This window comes from Parambassis ranga, chromosome 19 (genome assembly GCF_900634625.1).
Source record: "Parambassis ranga chromosome 19, fParRan2.1, whole genome shotgun sequence".
NCBI lineage: Eukaryota > Metazoa > Chordata > Actinopteri > Ambassidae > Parambassis > Parambassis ranga.
In genome coordinates, this window is record NC_041039.1 from 17,518,619 (window position 1) to 17,537,042 (window position 18,424).

The 18,424-nt window shown below is 40.1% G+C and overlaps 1 protein-coding gene across 3 annotated transcripts in view; it reads left to right on the top strand.

Annotated features, from left to right (window-relative positions):
- shisal1b (shisa like 1b) overlaps window positions 1-18,424 on the top strand; it is a 32,674-nt gene that overhangs the window by 11,038 nt on the left and 3,212 nt on the right. For 2 of the 3 annotated variants that reach the window (XM_028432097.1, XM_028432095.1), the window contains exons 2-4: window positions 5,450-5,668; window positions 9,728-9,941; window positions 12,262-12,562. In XM_028432097.1, coding sequence (XP_028287898.1) covers window positions 5,602-5,668; window positions 9,728-9,941; window positions 12,262-12,562 — 582 coding nt within the window. In that variant the 5' untranslated portion in view covers window positions 5,450-5,601. Of the gene's footprint in view, window positions 1-5,449; window positions 5,669-9,727; window positions 9,942-12,261; window positions 12,563-18,424 lie in introns of those variants that run through there. The other variant, XM_028432098.1, reaches the window with a different exon arrangement.

An 18,424-nucleotide genomic window follows, 5' to 3' on the forward strand; every position in this document is an offset into this window, starting at 1 on the left:
TAAATCTCCCTACATGGACTCTTGTGCTAATGAAGCACACTATAAAGCTTCTGTATCAAGCTCTACTGTCATAAAAGTGTATGAATCCCAGTTTATTATAATGGCAGTTAAAGGGAGCATCAATTAGGCACAGAGCTCATTCAGCCCTACTTAATCTCATGTGTGAAATGGGAGTCTTGGTTTTAGACTGTATACTTCACTCCGGATGCTCACAAACTCATGTGTTTGAGGGGGTGATTGATAACACACATTAACATGGATTAAGGGCCAGCATAGCAACAGAGAGTGTATTTGTGTGCCCTGAGGAAAAGCTAATAATGAGGCACAGAGCGTGCATAAATATATCCAACTACTGTACAATCCTCCATTGAACAAAGAGGTAATGCGACTACTCAAAATGACAGGCCTAAATATTTCTTCTAAAAATAAAGTTAAGCTGTACACGGAGAAAGACAGGGAAATGTAGTGTTGTCCCTTTACAAACTTGAAAGCTTCTGAGATAAAAAAAGACAAGCCAAAATACATAAATAATGATTTTTAAGAAAGCGTAAGTTGATGTTTAACAAAAGCGCGACTCAGACAAAGATGTTCATGAGACAGGCTTTTTGCTTGTCAGTGTGTGTAATCTCCAAGTCTCCCCAGTGCAGTTTCCCTCATCAAACTTCTGACATATTTGGGTCTCCTGCTGTGCTATGATGAAACGTGTGCTGTTCACAGTGGTAGCTGCAGTAATTGGTCACTTAATATTTCCTTCTTCTCTCGGGCAATAGTGCGCAACATGTAGACAAATAAATGAGCTGTGTATGCCTTTGATGACAGCAGGAGTTTGTTAATTTTTATTTTCTTACATATTTCCTCTCATAACAGCCTTTATATTTACCTAGAGAGTGGCAACAGAAAGCAGCAGTGGTCTCTATGTATATTTTAGTTTGATGTGATATGTAAACAGCAAGTAGCTAAACCCTCCATCTGCGTTTCATGCCTGTTCAGCTGGGCAGTATGTTCTATTTTCAGTCCCAGGGAGCTATGTGCTGTGTACTATGTGCTGTGTGCCTTTCTGCATGCACTTCTATGTATTTACAGTACATGTTCTGCTTCACTACCATCAGGCTCATTACACAAACCTTTCTTCTACGCAAACAAGCCCTACCCTGTGATGATGTGAACCTTACCCTTTTAACAGCCTCTACAGCACAGGGAGTAATGTGACAATGATGTGGCTCCATGTTGAGAATACGGGAAAATCAGGAAAGAATAATGTACATATAAAAAAATATGACCACAGCAGTCGGAAGAGTTGACGTTTTAAAAAGATGGGAATCCCCTGGGTTGTATTACACATGTTAGCATCTGACAGTACACTATAGCTTTCCCCAGAAAGGAAAAAAAGAGTGGAAAAATCATATGAAATGCCACTCTAACAAGCCTCCTGGGGCGTCAGCTGCCTGGCTTTCTGAAGAGCCGAGCAGATTTTCTGATCTAAAATGCTTTAAAAGACAAAAACAGCCTGCTGTGCTCCAGATACACATTCTGTCCATGTGGTCCTCTCTAACAGTTTTATATTAGTATAGTCATGTGCAACCATTAGCCTGTGATGTCTGGATTGCACTGAGGAGCTGCAGCGTGTACAATAAGAATAACTACCACAGCACCTGACAGAGAATGAGATTCTCTAAGGTGTTTGTACAGCTTTAGTTACTTCAACACATTTGTTTATCCACTGAGGCTCAATTACGCAGGCACATATTTTTCAGTAATACATGATTTCACATTCATATGGTTACATAGCTTACATATATATAACTAGCAAGGGGCCGTGCCTCAAACAAAGAGTAGACAGTTTTGTACTGGGTGTTGTTCACCAGACTGAAAAAGGAAGTCGAGGTCTTCACCGGTCCAAATTAGATCCAGTCTAATCAGGTCAGGTCATTTGTATTGCTGCTGCTTTGGGGTCTGTGTGTCAATGTGTGTAAATGTGTGTAATACCCAAATGATAGCAGTCTTAGTATCAGTGCTGATCACATGATGATCTTAATGAGGAATACTGTGAACTGGAAGAGAAGAGAAAAAAAAACAACATCTCTTGCTACATTTCCTGACGGTTGCGGCTTGTTAACTGGTTGTATATAATGCTATAGCTGTCAGGGTTCGTCAGGAGGACACAAATGCAGAGGCATGGAGCGGGTAAGGTTAACAAAAATCTCCTTTATTCAAAGCCAGGAGGGCAAAACAATACAAAAACCAAAAATCTCACTCACACACAGAATAAACAGAAAACCCAAAACAAGGAAACAAAACCAGAACTAAACACCAGGTCGTGACAATAGCCATTACTAGCCTTTGAGTTTAAGCCTCTATATTATTGATAAGATGTAATTTATTTTATTCAGGAATCTATTTCTTTTCTTTGTTTCTGTTCAAATCATTGCCCTTTGGGTTGAGGTGAATGTCCATGAGTAAGAATCCTAAATACTGGACATGTGAAGACATTCAGAGGTTTGCGTCACATAACTTTTAAAAAATGATACTGACAGCTGTGCTGTTCTCTCCCTGAATTGGCCATCTGTTCAAAAGTTGTGCAAAAATGGCCGACAAGCAGTCAACTTGGACCAAGCAGCAAGTCAGGCTTAAAGTGATGCCTTCAGTGTCTTGTTTTGCCCCATAGGTAAACGTTCAGCTGTCGGACTTTTAGAAAAATGGCTGATCGTCAGAATAATTCCAGAAGAATTCGACCCATAATAATTAATAATAATTATTCAGTTAGTTGACGTCCACGTCAGATCCACCACTAAACACACACATTGTCAAACTTGTGTGAAACCTGTGAATATGGTTTTTCCTACAGCCCATTTCTGATCTTCTGTATCAGTAACTATTTCATCTCATCACAGCTTCTATAAAAGTTCCATAAAAGTATGTGAAACTTGGCATCTCAAGCCTGCTGAACAATGCTCTGTTTGTGCATTTATGAAAAAAAAATACATTCTGGCATGATGTATTCACATGAAAGAAACAAACATTCCAATCTCCTTCCATATGGAGATTCATCTGCACCACACTTGGCACTGAGGGACTTGCTCATAAAACTTGCAAAAGGTTTAAGAATAAAGACAGTAGAGCATGATAATGTAACATTAAACTGGATAAGGTCCACTATTATGTTCTCTTTTTTTTTCAACACACAAGAAAAACAGCACAGTGATGGCCATCTACACACCCGTTGTTGCTTTTTATATGTCAATTCTATTCCGTTGTCAGCTTCTCAATAATTCAGAAGTCAGCTCCGTAATATTTTCTGGTGCAGTGAGAATGTTTAAATTTCACTACACATACATAAGGCATTTCAAAAGGGAATAAATTTATTATTAGTTTTAAAAAATACAGGCAATATTGATCCTGGATTTAAGGAGCAAAGGCTTTTTCATACCAAATCCTGCTTGAATATCATAAACGACAAGAATGACAATGATTTCCAACATGGTCATTGTCAAGTGACAGGACTGTGGTGAGAAAGATTGCAGATAACTCGAATCCAGGAAAAGTATTTAGTCATTGCATAATTTAAGGTGCAACAAGCTTCCCTGCCATTTTTACATGCACTTATTCGAACGACATCTATTCATAGCTACATGGCCTCTGGTTGCTATAGTCGCCCTAATAATCCATCTGTTCTCCTTGTGAGTATGAGTGGAAACCAGCGCAGAGAAGCTATTTCAGCCCACTGTGGCTGATACTGGTAACACCACCCACATATGAGGAATTCATTGTAGGGCACTATATATTGTGGTCATCAGGAAAACACTCTCGGACACTACCTCCATCATTTTCTGTTGCAGTTAATTATGTCATTGCTGTCGAACAAGTAAAAAGTGCCGATCTCTGCTGGCTACAACGAGCTACGTTTCTAAAACTTATGTATTTAATTACATGACAACAACTAATAAAAGGCACCTTGTAGGGTACCTTAAAGGCACCATATACGATCTAAAAAGTCTCACTACACATTCAGACAGTACTACAAAAAAGCAAAGACACTGTAGGGCACATTAACCTCGTGTTAAACAATTGCACAATGCAAATGTATCATTGACAGAATTTGCAATAAATTACCATAAATATAACCTTTTAGTAAAGCACAGACAGGGACCATTTATGCAATTTCCTCTGGTGCTATTTAAAGAATGAAGTAGCCTGTCTAAGCAAAACGTGGCACCACCCCATTAATCTCACTTATGATCAGCGGACGGATGGGCGTGACAAAGCTTCTAACAGCAACTGTACAGTGATTCTTTCTGTGAAAAAAAAACAACTTATGGACTCCCAGAATGCATCACTTATAGGCAAAGTGCTCTTCAGCAGTTCTGCAATCAAAAACTCTTCAGTGTGCTGAAGGAGCAGATTCTGTGTAGTTCATTAAATATTATTTCTAAGAACACCGTACTTTTAGTGCAATTAAAGCATTTTTCTCAGGCGTCCTTACAGACTTAAATATCTGCTGTTAGATGTTATTTTACTCTCACTTCACAATGACACAAACATTTCAATTCAACAGATTTTAGAAAGAAAGACTGAAAGAATTTGAAAGAAAGTTTTAATACAATTATTAATTAGCAGGGTCTTGATTGTCTTGCAAGGCTGATGTGCTTTAGTAAGCATTTCATGTTTTTACAGGAAAGTGTGCTCAAAAGTTAAGGGAAGGACGTTGGAAGGGCTACAAGTAGCAGAAAATACAGGGTTATTATTTTATAATTGTTAATGTTTTCTTGAATGGAAATATTTGAGAAGCAGGGAAGCAATAATTAGTTTTAATTATAATAATAGGAAAGTTTTTTAGGAAAGTTTTTTCTTCATATTGATTTTTAGACTTCCGTGTAGACTTCTTTGCTAATTGTTGCATGTAAAGGAGCTATGGATCAGCATCAGTCATCATTTTGCCTGTAATTAATGTAAAATTTAATTTGTTTTTATAAAAACCCCAGAAAAAGAAACACTCGTTTGCAGCCCATTTTTACAAGAAAAACAACAGTGGTGATTAATATTTTAGGCCAATTGAAACAGGGCAATCAATCAATTCTGTTGTAGTTACCAAAAAGCTATGGTGTGGTCATATTTGTCATATTTATTTGATAAAGTTAAGGAACTGCTGTTGCAGTCAAGTAATAAATTCAATCACAAACAATTTTAACTCGGTGGATTATAGTTGTTCAATATTGTCAGTTTAATTTACTATCATTTATAGATACGAATAATCAAGCAAGCAGTGGAACCTTAGCCCCAGTGTTGTCAGAGTGCCAGATTCAATTAAACTGAATGCCCAAGCGATCCCCTTATGTAAGCCTGGGAAGGTGTTCACTGCCAGACAAGCTGTCTACCCGGCTCGGTGTAACTTCCAAAAACCCAAATCAAATATCTTAATCTTTTCTCCCTCTGCTTGTCTTGTTCCCAACAGGAGTCCTGTCTCCCTGCAGCAGCCATGTGAGGAGCCCTCAGCATCAGAGGATGCCCACATCCAGCTAAAAGCAGAGCAACCCTCCCCTTCTCTCTCCTCCCCCTCCCCCCTCCTGCTCCCTCCCTCCCTCCTTCCCACATGAGGACAAGAAGATGACTATCACCAGCCGGCAGTCCTTCAATGTCCTGACGGTCATCTTTCTCCTGCTGTCCACCGCAGGTCTGTTAAGTTTCGCTTGTGCCTGTCAGCTTGTCTGAATCATAGAGTTCATTTTGCAGAGGCCTGCAGTCACACATCAAAATAGTCTCAGGGTGTGCATTGCTAAGAGCTGTTTGGATTCCCTAGAATGTGGTCACAGTTATTTGTGAAGTGAGCCACAAGTCCCAAGAACTATGAATACAGGCAACAATAACTAAAAAAAATGATAATATAGCAGATGTCACCTAATGGCCACTTAACATCAAAGTACTTTCAAACATTTACTCTCAAAGTCTTACTTTTCCTTGGCAGGAAAAGCTTTGAACCTTACAGTGCTAACTAAATTAAGCCATACAGCATAAACTGTGGAGAGAGCACAATGTAACCCCAGGAGCTGAGGAGAGAGAAGAAGCCAGCCAACACATACTGTATGCCTGAGATATGCACACACTCATCATACACAAGGGAAAAGAAAAAAATGCAGACTCAAGTGTGAAAATGACAAAATAAGAGGATGGAGGGTAAAAGTGATAAATCCGGGAGCACGTAGCAGGTTGGATCAAAATCAGTGTGATTGATGTTAATGACACCTCATTAAAACGTTACTCAGTATCCCATTTTAGCATGAAAATGGTCAAATCCAAATATATATCAAGCCCCTTGAGCCATGATTAGAAAGTTGCATTTGATCTACTGTTAGGGTAAAATATATATATATATATATACCACAAAGTGAGATGACTCCTGACATGAGCTGTGATTCAGTGGCATGCAGTCATCAGTCTTGGTCTCAATGGTAAAACTACTTACAAATAAAGCGTGACATTATCCAGGGGAAGTAGTGTTAACTTGTGCACTCTGGTAACACAGGACAGCATGTATGCAACATTATGTGTGATCTAAATTTCATCTACAAACTCAACTAACTGGCCAGAAAAGCACCAACTGCACATGTGCAGAAAAACAATGTATTTCATTCATTGTCAGTCTGTTGCTGTCTGTATCAGTACAATTTGTTTTCAAGGTTTATAAACAAACAAATAAATAAATGTATGAGGGAATTGCTTAGACGTTGAGAAAATGAAAATGTGTGTCAGCGCAGACACAATGAGGCTGCAGACTCTGATCATGATCTGTCTGTGCATATATGTAACAGAGAATTCCCACAGGAGTTTAAGGTAAGGTAACAACAACAGCACATCTGTGATGTCCACATCTGCCAGGGAGTATAACCATCCTCTTAGGAAAAACATATAGTTTTAATGTTTCAAAATGTTGAACACAAACTTCTCCCACCACTAACAAACTTTTCCTTGAGATCCCTGCACAAAAACCCAAGCTTTTACCCTCATTCACTAATCGCCTCAGGAATTAAACCATTACTGTAGTTTAGAAGTTTAATTGGTGATATTAAGTGACACTGAAGTTACAGTTGCAACAATTTAACATCTGTCATTAAAAAACAAAACAAAATTATTAGTTTATATGAAATAATGGATATCCATAAATAGTTTGTTCTGTTTGATCAACAGTCCAAACCTCAAAGTTACTGCCACAGCTGCTTTTCATGTTTAAAAAACACAGATTGTTAGGTCCATCAAGCTTAGCTAATGAAAAAAGATGTGGAAATTAAATTTACCAACAATGCGGCTGATTGTGACTCAGAATCGGTTTGACCGTCACTGAATGAAACAAAGAGCAAAGCCAACAAACTGCAGATGTGACTGCAGCCATAAATAAATAAACACAACGTGTGAGCGCTGTCTGATGTTCAGATGTTGCGTGTTTGCTCCACCGACAGAGAGCCATAGCAGGTTTAAGGCCGCAGGTTGTAAACAAACTGTAACGCAAGAGCCAAGCTGTTAACTCCAATCCTAAATTTCAAGAGGTGTTAATGAAATTAAGCAGGTGGGTGTGTTTACAACTGTATCGTTTCCAGAAGCAGCTGTTGTTCATTTGGGAAGCAGGAGACTTCCCCTGAACTCTTCTCTCTCTCTCTCTCTCTCTCTCTCTCTCTCTCTCTCTCTCTGCTCCAGTTGTGTGTCGTTAAAGGACTTTATGGTCCACATCTGATGTTGAGGGCCTCAGTTTCCTTATTGCCATGTTCACTTTTGCTACAACTACCAACCCCCTTTCTTAGGTTCACCGAGTTATGGGATATAAAAACATGAGCTAGGTGTAGAGCCAACTTCTTTAGTCAATGCAAGGGTCAAACAAAGACTGCTTCACCTCTAATCCTGCTGTCTCCTGTGACGGTTTTACCGTCTGTACTGCTAAAATTAGGACTGTTGAAGCAAAAAATGGCCACGCCAACTCATTATAACCTGAAAGAACTCTCTTTCAAATGCTGATGTGTCTGCCTCAGACCGGTGAAAGACTTCCATCACCCCGCAGCATAAATGGACCTTGAAGTACATCACAGTAAGAACACATTTACTGACAATGCTGCCAGATTTTGAGGCCCGACGGATTAAAGGAGAAATGTACATGACAATGACAAATCCGTCACAAAACACATAATGTGAATGCACTTCATCATGGTATCATTTAATTTATACTTCAGAAATGTTCAAAAGAAATCAAAGAGGCTCATATATTACAGGAAAGGGAAGAGTGATATCAGCAAACAGCAAAGCTAGATTTAAGGTAGTTCAGAAACAGTGTGACACAATCTGTCTGTCAGGAAGTGCAAACACATTTATTTATGTCCCTCAGTACATATTCTGTCACAATTCTAGCTGCCAATGATTAGGTGTATTTTTGATGTGTAAATCTAATTAAGATTGTAAAGTCGCTTTTATATATTAATAATTTTAGATAGCTCTTGATAGCTCTCAATTTTTATTTCAACATTTTTTAGTCACATTTCAGTCGAGTATGTATTTCGAGTATGTAGTGTTCTGTAAGAGTTAAACGTGATTATCTTTTGAATCTCTTTATGAATTTTACAGCCAGTTTTCACCCTTGAGTAAGTGAGCACACAATAAGCCAGGATGAGAACATGAGAATATTTCTGTGCTGTTTTTATGCCACTACTGCCTTTATACTGTCTGTCTCCAGGCAAACTGTAGCATCCATTCATGGTGGTATTGTGAGAAATAGGAAGAGAAAGGAAGCTTTGAAGGTGATAATAATCTGATGGTGTTGTGTATATATCATGGCCCACTGTGATATGCATTAACCACTATGACCTCTATACACTCATTATATGTGTGGTTCATTTCCTCTGATAAACAGGCAATTTATTTTGAAACAGTTTCCTGTTCTTCCATTGTCAAGTTAAACCTTATTTGCTGCCAGATTCTGTAACAAAAATGTGTTGTTTTCCCTTTGAGACACCTACAGTGCAGAGACTTATCTTCTTCTAAAGCTGCAGGGACTTGAAAGCACCGTTATAGATGAATGCAAATAAGCCAGAGTAGCATTTGCAGCAAGCATTTTTCATTGCATCATAATGAGCGAAATGTTTGACACTAGGTGTTGAGGAAAGTAGAATCGTTTTAGGGTGATTTAAGTTTTTTATTTCTACTTCTCTCTCTGCTTTCTCCCTATTCTGAATTCAACCAAGACCACCATCTAGGAATGTATAATATACTCCTTTCAGAGCACACTCTAGTCTGATATTTGGTGTTTTTGATCCTGAAGCACTGACACCCTTATGTCTGCAGAATACCCTAATAATTTAGATGAGCTTGACGTTTTGGGGCTAGCTGCTTTTCTTCAGGAACAAAAGTGACAGTGCTTTTGCCTTCATGAGCCCGTATGTGTAATGTGATGTCTCCTGTCTGATGAATTTTACAAGTGCACAGTGTTTGTTTTGTGTTTCCCGTCTTATGGCATTATTATTACATAAATTCATAAAAAATACAAAGTGTAGATCTTGTATTTATCTGCTGTAGGTTGAAAAGTGTCTCCTTAAAAGCGATTTCCCATAAATAATTCAAACAGGAGGTGGTCATTATTCAGACCACATGTTCTGCTTTGAAGGTCAGGAGTTATGTTTCATTGAGTGGTTGCTTTGTTTGTCTCCTAAACACTACACCTATTCAATTTTCTTTTTTGTCTTCCTCACCAATGCAGCCCTCTCAGCTCATTACCGTGTGTGTGAACCATACTCCGACCACAAAGGGCGCTACCACTTTGGTTTTCACTGCCCTCGCCTCTCAGACAACAAGACCTACATGTTCTGCTGTCACCACAACAACACGGCCTTCAAGTACTGCTGCAATGAGACCGAGTTCCAGATGGTCATGCAGATCAACCTCACCACCACCTCAGATGGTTATGCACACAAGTAAGTTGCACTATCACACTGCTGTTTCACCTAATACGACCCCTACTACTGTGTCTGCTCTGTTAATCCTTGTTCTTTATCAATTGTTGCTTTGAAGTTTTGGTCCAAAGCAACAATTCTTGCAGGTTTAGATAAAAATCATGGAATAAAATAGATGTGTTTAGCATGGGATTAACCACTTAAATCAGGCCTATAATTCGCCGATATGTAAGATATAGTTGCGATATGTTTCAAAAATAAGAACTAACATTTAATAATAATATCATTGGTACGGGTAATTTGGAAAAAAATATGTTTCATGTGGAGAATTTTAAAGAGCCCTATGGTTCAGGAAGGATATTTTCACATCAAAAAAAAGCCATTTTTTATTTCTCAGACTCACGAAGAATCCTCCTCCTCGATAGTATCATACTCATTGACATCAGTTACCTCATGCTCAAAAGGTTCAGTGACACTGATCTACACCTACAGAAACATTCAAAAGCAGAGAGCAGTGAGTGGGAAACCTCTACGAGAAGGGTCTTGACAACAGGTGTTAAGTGCCAAGTATTTCATCAAACCATACTGTATTTGTATCTCTACAGATATCCATAGAAGAATTATAGTGCTGTATAGTGTTGTAAATGGTAACCTACTACACATGCCAAAGCATAACAGATTTTCTGAGAGGACACATAAACCCCAGGACATGCTTACAGGATAAGCAGATTTAAACCGAGTGAAGGACACAGAAAAATGTGCCTCTTATTCTGTGGGAGCTCTCAGTGGGAGACTTGGGTGACAAAACCACAGCTCTCTGTACTAATGCCCTCCCAGCATGCATCTGTCTCGGATGGTCCACACTGCCCTGCAGCAGGTCATGATATTTCATTTTTAGTGTCAGATAGCCTGTTGGGCCACTCTTTCATCTTGGCTCAGTGGTTGATAGGACAGCGGGTTTGATATTTACCACTGGCCAAGTGAGCTAAACTGGCCATAACTCTGCTCTCTACTTATACTTTACGCTGAAAAGGGTATTTCGGTTGGATTTTGGAGATTTACTGCAGTTCGAGGTAAAACTAAAGGCATTTAGCCACTAAGGGTTACACTATTATGTGCACTGTAGCGTGCAGCCTTCCATGTTGGTGCAGAATTGAAATGCAGGGAGGGGGTCATTTGAGAATAAAAGCTGAAAAAAGTAACAAGCTTGACAGATAATCAATTGCATCTGCTTTCTATTGCCGAGAAAGTGTTAAATATTGAATGGCTTGGGTTTTGAACTATGCACATGTTGTTTTGCTTTGCAGGCTCACGCTCCCTCCCCTTCGGAATGATCTCAGAATGTGTTAAAGTACATTATAGGTAAATGTCTCTGACACATAGTTGAGGAAAGGTAAATGTATTTATGGAGACATTTACGTAGATTTGAGTGGAGCACTCACATTTGTCTGCTCACTGGAGCACCTCAGATGTTTGTTTTAAAGCAATTTATTCAGATAAATACCCCTAAGGCCACATCATTCCCAGACACAAGCAGATACATTTGATTTACTAAACTAGAAGCATTTGGGCAGCAGTTATTAATTAATTAAAGAGCTTTAATCAATGCAGTGACACTAATTGCAAAGAAAGAGAAATACATGATGAATCTTCTTCTAAATATATCCCTATTTTGAAGTAATATCTTGGTCAACTCTGTCTCTCAGAGCCAGAACATTTTTGTGTGATATTCTCCAACTAAATGCCCTCAGTGCCAATTTAAGACGCTAAGATGTCACACCCAGAGATAGCTTAATACATCTCTGTTTTTGCAAATGCTGCTTCTCAGGCTTATCAGGGAGCCGCTTTCTGAAGCTATTTTTGCTCATTCACCTTGTTATACTTTATGGATGTGGGTGGACTAAAACAAAGTTCAAATGTGCCCCACATAAATCCAGCTGGATGGTGTAATACATGAAGAAAATTTATGAGAGGTGAGAAACAAGAGCACCGTTTTTCAGAGGAACTATGCACGATGAGATGGATTAAAAAAGTCTCTTGTGCTAATGAAATTCTGTCCAATTTAGAAAGCTGCATTAAAGAAGCAGCAAATGGAACAGTTGGAGGGCATTTAATATTTTTATTTAATTAACTGGTTATTAACAAGGGAGGATTTGATGAATGCCATGGTCTTGCCACATGAACAGCAAACATTCACACCTGGCAGCGCTATCGCAGCGTTTGGGATTTGAGGGCCCAGCTTGAGGGTAACTGAACGATAGCTCTGAGCATGTGAGGAGTGTTTATCATCATCCTTCCCAGATTGCGCAAAGTTAATACACCCAATCTGTCCCTTCTGCAGTAATTATACGGCCCTGGTCGGCGTGTGGATCTACGGTTTCTTCGTCATGGTGCTGCTGGCCCTGGACTTCCTCTACTACTCAGCCATAAACTACGAGCTGTGCAGAATCTATCTGGAGAAATGGGGTCTGGGAGGACGCTGGCTGAAGAAAGCCCGGAGTCAGTGGCACAGGTCCATGCCAGAGGAGAGTGAGGCTCAGGCTCAGCCTATGGTCCCAAGCCACTACCAGCCGAGACACAGCCTCCGAGGGGAGAGCCACAGCCCTACACTCCTGCCCTACAACACATCCACCGCATGGTGAGTTGTTGTCATATGACGACCACCAATCTGCTGTTTGGCACAAAGAAAGTCAGTGTGCTTCAACACATTAAAAAACTTTTCAGAATTTAAACTGCTCTTCTTCTGTGCTGCTCTGCCTCATTAGTGCCTTACTCCAAAGCCTTCACAGTGGAGTTGGCCAATGACCAATTAAGTTGTCCTCTACATGCTTTTGTGCCGTTTTAACAAAGCAATTTTTAACATTGAAAATGCAGCAGCACACACGCCATTGTGTACAAGCCTATTTGTAGCTTGTTCAATGCAGGCCATGCAATTCAGTGTGAAAGGTATGTAGGTGGAATAATGGGGGTTTTTTATTGTTTTGAGCCTTCAGTAGAGTTAGTCACTGCACTAAATTGCTTGCTGTGTAAAAGGGCAAGCCACTACAGTAACACACATGACAGGACAAGACAACTGACACATGGCATGTCACACAGGTATGCCTGTACAAGAGTACAGTTTGTTCCGTGTTTGTGAACAAGGTGTGCAAAGTTTCTCACTCCATTGATGAATTTAATTTGGCATAGAAAACTGTGACAGCTTCTATCTCAAGTCTCACCATCACAGTGATGAGAATGTCTTCAACAGTCAAAGAAATGAAGCCACAGCATACAGTAGGATGTGTTACATTTCCTGTGACTGTTGCACGATATAATTTGTTCTGCTCTAATAAACATTTTTGTAGAACAGACACAGTTGCTGTTGTTTAGGGGAAAAACATTGAATGGAATCAATTCAGCGGTTCTCTTTAGAAATGTTTTACTTTCGTTTTAGCCCGGTTTTTCTCAGTGGCTTGTTTTCTTGTCTGCCTGTTTTTCCTTTGTACTCAGTGTGTTGTTGAGTCGAGATCAACATGGCAGGAAATCTGTGAGTCTAACAGGACAAATTAGAGCATTTTTAGAATACTTTCTCTAAGTCAACAGGGTGGAAGCTCCAACATCACGCTCCCCCTTTCCTTGAGCTCCCTGGTAAAAGTACTGCACAAAAAGATGTAGACGCCACACAGACACATGATGATACATAATATACAGACTTTATCAGTGTTTTAAGAAATCTGCCCCCCTGTTCACTAATGGATAATTTTCTGCAAAGCATCTGTTCTGTATTTGTCTTTTATCTAAAAATAGCCGCACTCTCACTCAACATTAGCCTCCTAAGAGACATTTAGATTTGAATAGATTTCTTGATTTTAAGTCTCACTAGCTCATTAGGAAGCTGTCATTATTAATGAATAGAAAAGAACAGGATAATATGAAAGCTCCTCTGCCCGCCTGGGGTCCCTAGCTCATATTTAACCCGAATGAGTCAACTCTCAGTCACGGTAGGAACCATTTGTGGTGTTTCTATGGCAAAACACCATCTGCTGTCCTTTTAGTTTATCTTTTTACTACCTTTGAGAGGAGTCACAGGAGTCCCTAGCTGCACTCAGCTGTATATGACTGCTGTTAAACATATGAGATGATTTACGAGGCCATGAGTGAACTATAGCACACTGCAGCCGCAGGGAACACTTCTTCCTTTGCCAGACATTGTTCAAACTTTCATAACATAGCTACACAATCACAGAGCACAGCCTGAACAAACTTACATTTTTTGTGCAGTCAATTTTTCATTCAGTTCCCCATCTCAGACACTGTGCACCCTATCTGTCTGGCTGGGGCTCATCTCTTTCTAGAGGTAGACATCTCTCTTGGGTCATGATAATTTAATGTGAGCAGAGGTTTGACAAATGGCTTAGAGAAGCTGTGTGGACTGTGGGAGCCATAGATAGAAGAGCTAGGATGCTGCAGAGGGAACCTGGGGCTACTCTGCTGGTGGAAATGTGGTTAACTAAGACTGGACATATCCATGGAGCCTCCTCATTAGACATGAAGTCAGTTCAGTATGAGAGGACTCATCAATCCTAGAGTAGCTAGGTTGACCTATACTGGCAGTATATCAGTTTTAAGCCAATGTATGAAAGGGATGTTTGAACATGCAGCAAAATGCTCATTGACAAAGTGGGTCTTGAAAATGGGAGCATGCTATGTTCATGGTAATTCATGCTGGTGATAAATAACTGCTTCAGGATAGATAGCGGAGTGGTATCACCCTTCGCAACATCTTTGTGCAAGTGTTACCGCTTTTTAATAAACAGGACAGAACTAAAAATACCAGAATCACTCACATCAGTAAAAATAAGTGACAGATGCTGGGAGCTAAATTCAGTCACAAGCCGTTTCTGGGACAAGATTAGAATAGCCTGTTTACAGTTTCACACAGCGAAGCTCTTCTCAGAATCCAGATGCTGCTGACACTTTTTCTTAAATGTGCTAACAGTGGGTGATAGTGTATGTATACAACAGTTTATGTTGCCCACACAGTGCGTCATCAGATGGTCCGTGTTTTATGTGTGGGGGTACAGACCTTATCCCCAGAGAGGATGCAGGGTAATGGCTCAGAAAACTGGGTCCACTTAGTTGAACATCTGTTGGCCAAATGTAAACAAACAACGTTGGGGTCAAGTCCCACAATTGCCATGCAGCAGCATCTAAAAACAACCCAGTCGCACAGCAACTTAGGAATCCAGCGCTAATGGTTACCAGTACAGCAGAGCAGTCCTGACAGCAAGTCAAAGTATCAAACAATTTCTCTGCATGCACGAAGAAAGTGCAGCTTGCTGTTCAGTGTGTGGAAAACAGCTTACCATATCGCTAGTACTTGAGCAGGCTGGTATATACTGCTGCAGATTTGCTAGGGGAGCTCAGTGTGGGCGGCCTGAGAAACCGTTATTACTTTCTCTCCACGGATCTCCCTTTATTAAAATCTCTTATTCACGTCAGTTTATACAAATAAATGAAACTTAACTGTCTCATTCCTCATCAAATGGTGCACAACTGAGGCAAGAGGAAAACAACAGGTGTGCCAAGCCAGTTATTATAGTTTATATTCACTTTACAAGAAGAGATGTGCTGTTTTCTGTTTCTGAGTAAGCAGGGGATTGCCAGCAGATCACAGTTTACTCACTGGGTAATGATGATTACTGACAAACCAGTGAGTGATCAATAATAAAAAGACAATATATCATGAGCCTTCCTTTGTATTTTTACAAGGCATGACTACTGGCCTGAGTCTGCCTCACCCCTGCAGTCAGTGCTACAAGTCTGTCTGATCTACAACCAAGCAGAACATCAGAGAAAAGCTATGAGTCCTCTAAACCTAGGATTCCTTATCAAAGGTATTTGTACCCCACGACACCATTCTGCACTTCAACCTTAAAAAGCAAACTGCAAAGGACTCTGCTCAAACCAGCCTTGCTGCACCACTAAAACACCACTTAATGTAGTTGATTGAAGCGAGCCAAAGTCAAGATAGCTAAAGGTCGTATTAATCATCTCCTGCTGTGTCAATAAATCTTTAAAAGAATCGGTTCATCTGCTAGTCCAAGTGAACGTTTGCAACAAATTTGAATCAAAACCAAAAAGGTTTGGCCTGGTTCCCAGTTTGTGCCCACCCTTTTTGCCAACTCATCCCCTTCTTGTAACTAGTGGACGAGCAGCAGTAGCATCATCTGGGTATCCTGATAGCAGAAGAAACATTTTAAAGAAGTTGGCAGTGAGAATCTACTATATCATCACTTATTATACATTCCTTGTGTAGTGTGCCCGCTCTGACATTCTCTCTCTCAGAGCTATCTGATCTGCTGCTGTCCGTTCACTCAGGCTGTACTGCATGTGTTAAATAAATTTAGTAAGCCTTTATTTGGTGCTGAAGAAGACTTACTGTGCAAAAACATCAGTGCAATCAAGATAAGAAATCATCTGCTCCTTTGCTCCTGTTTGGTGGTGGAATAAAAAATGACTCAACCTTGGTTTAAATGTACACTGAGCATTAGCTAAAAGTGTCATAGATAAAAGAAGGAGGATTTAGATGTTGGGCAACATCAAATGACACCGCTGCACAACAACCAGAACACGTCACAGAGTCCCTTGGCGATTGATAAATCACTTGGCACCATGTTGCAGCAGCAGCAGCAGCTCATGCCAGTATTCACCCACTCAGTCAGGGCCAGCTGAGCTTAGCCATGGGTAGACTGGTCCATGTGAGGGGGCATCTGTCACCACATTCAGCATATACCTGACTCACCAGCCATCGTAGCACTGTGTCTTACAGCCAGTGACTCAGTGCTATCAACCAGTCTCGTAAATGCTGTCTCCATCACTGGCTCAGTCTGTCTGTTACATAGCCTTGGTCACAGGTAACCCACCTTAACATTAGCACTTTAACACCTGCTGCCCTCTCTACAGAGAGAATGACACTCTGAATTCTGGCAGCTAAAACAGCATTTCACATATTTTTCCTCCTGTTTTTTTTCTGTCAGAGTGTGATCAAAGCTCACCTCTGTCTCCTGCATATTCACATCCATCTTTGAACTCACTGGATGGTGGTAATAATAGAATTGTACATTATGAAATTATTCCTGGCCTGTCTGTCCACAGGGCGACGTGCCAAGGCCTTGTCCAATTAATGCAACACTCTCCATGTGGTGTAAGTTAATTAACATCATGGACGCTACAAAAGGCATCCAGATACAGGGTTCTGCTAAAGAGAAAGAGCAGGACAGGTTTAGCTCCATTGAAAGCTGTAGCATGACTTCTGGCGTTGCCAAAAGCAAGTGGGGTAGCTGCGATTTTTTTCATGTTTATTTTTGTGATCTTTTATTAGATGTGTTGTCACACGTTTACTTTACATTTTAGACTTTATCTCTAGAGTGCAGTAGATTATAGTACCCTCCCATTCATTCCTAATCGCATGTATCACTCTGCTGCTGAAAAATACCCATGTGTCCTCATGAGAGTACGGTAGAAAGTAAATCGTCAATAAGGTGAGGAAAGTGGAATCTTTTATTTTCCCATTACAATATATTTATGTTATTCTGGGCAGCAGAAATAGGATCGGTGGATGTGATTCATAGAGCTGGGGTGGGCTTAGAGTCTTTACAAGAATTACCGACTTGTAAAATATTCCTGTAAATCTGATTGCTTTTTGAAAAGCAGAGCTGCCCTGTTTTATTAGTTTTTGTGTTTTCGGGCCTTTTGCTGATTCTTGAGCCAATACATTGTTATATAAAGATCAGTGCGAACCATGAGGCACACAAACACAAAGACACACACACAAACACGCTGTAATCTGAGGCCATTTTAGCCATGAAGCTAAAATCCATGTCTGTGTTGTTCAATAGGATCTGGGCGATTTTTTTCCTCTAAACAACTTCTGTGGTAAAAATTGGATGATGCAGACATATGCACTCTGGGCTATAACAATGTTGTTTGAAGAGGATAAAGCAACAGTATATACTGTGGTGTTGTAAATCATTCATCATTCTTTCTCCAGGCATCTACCAAATCTTAGTCTGTGATCTTTGACTCCTTCAGTCGTCGCTACAACTGCTGCTGGTCTAGTGTTTACAGTAGAAATTTCCACAATTGCACAGGGGTTTCAACGAGATGCCACCTCTGTGGTTAAAAATTTAAACCAGTGTGCCACAAGCTGCAGTAATGAGATTGGCCACTTAAGGTGAGTCAATTCCCCATAGACTCCCTTGTTATAATGGCCACATTTACCATGGGAATGCACATGTTTACAGCCCAAAAAAGTTTTTGGGTTCTATATATAAGTTTCAGTAACAACTGTGTTTTTTTAATTAATAATTAATTCATTACCTCCTTGTCTGACAGGTAGCCATCTCAGAGACTAACCAAGAGTTAAATATTTGCTATTAAGCTGCAGTTGCTTTTCTTGAGTCACACGTAATCAGTTGCGTAGAAAGTGGCCTTTTCCTGTCTACGGCCTCAGAATGTTTTAT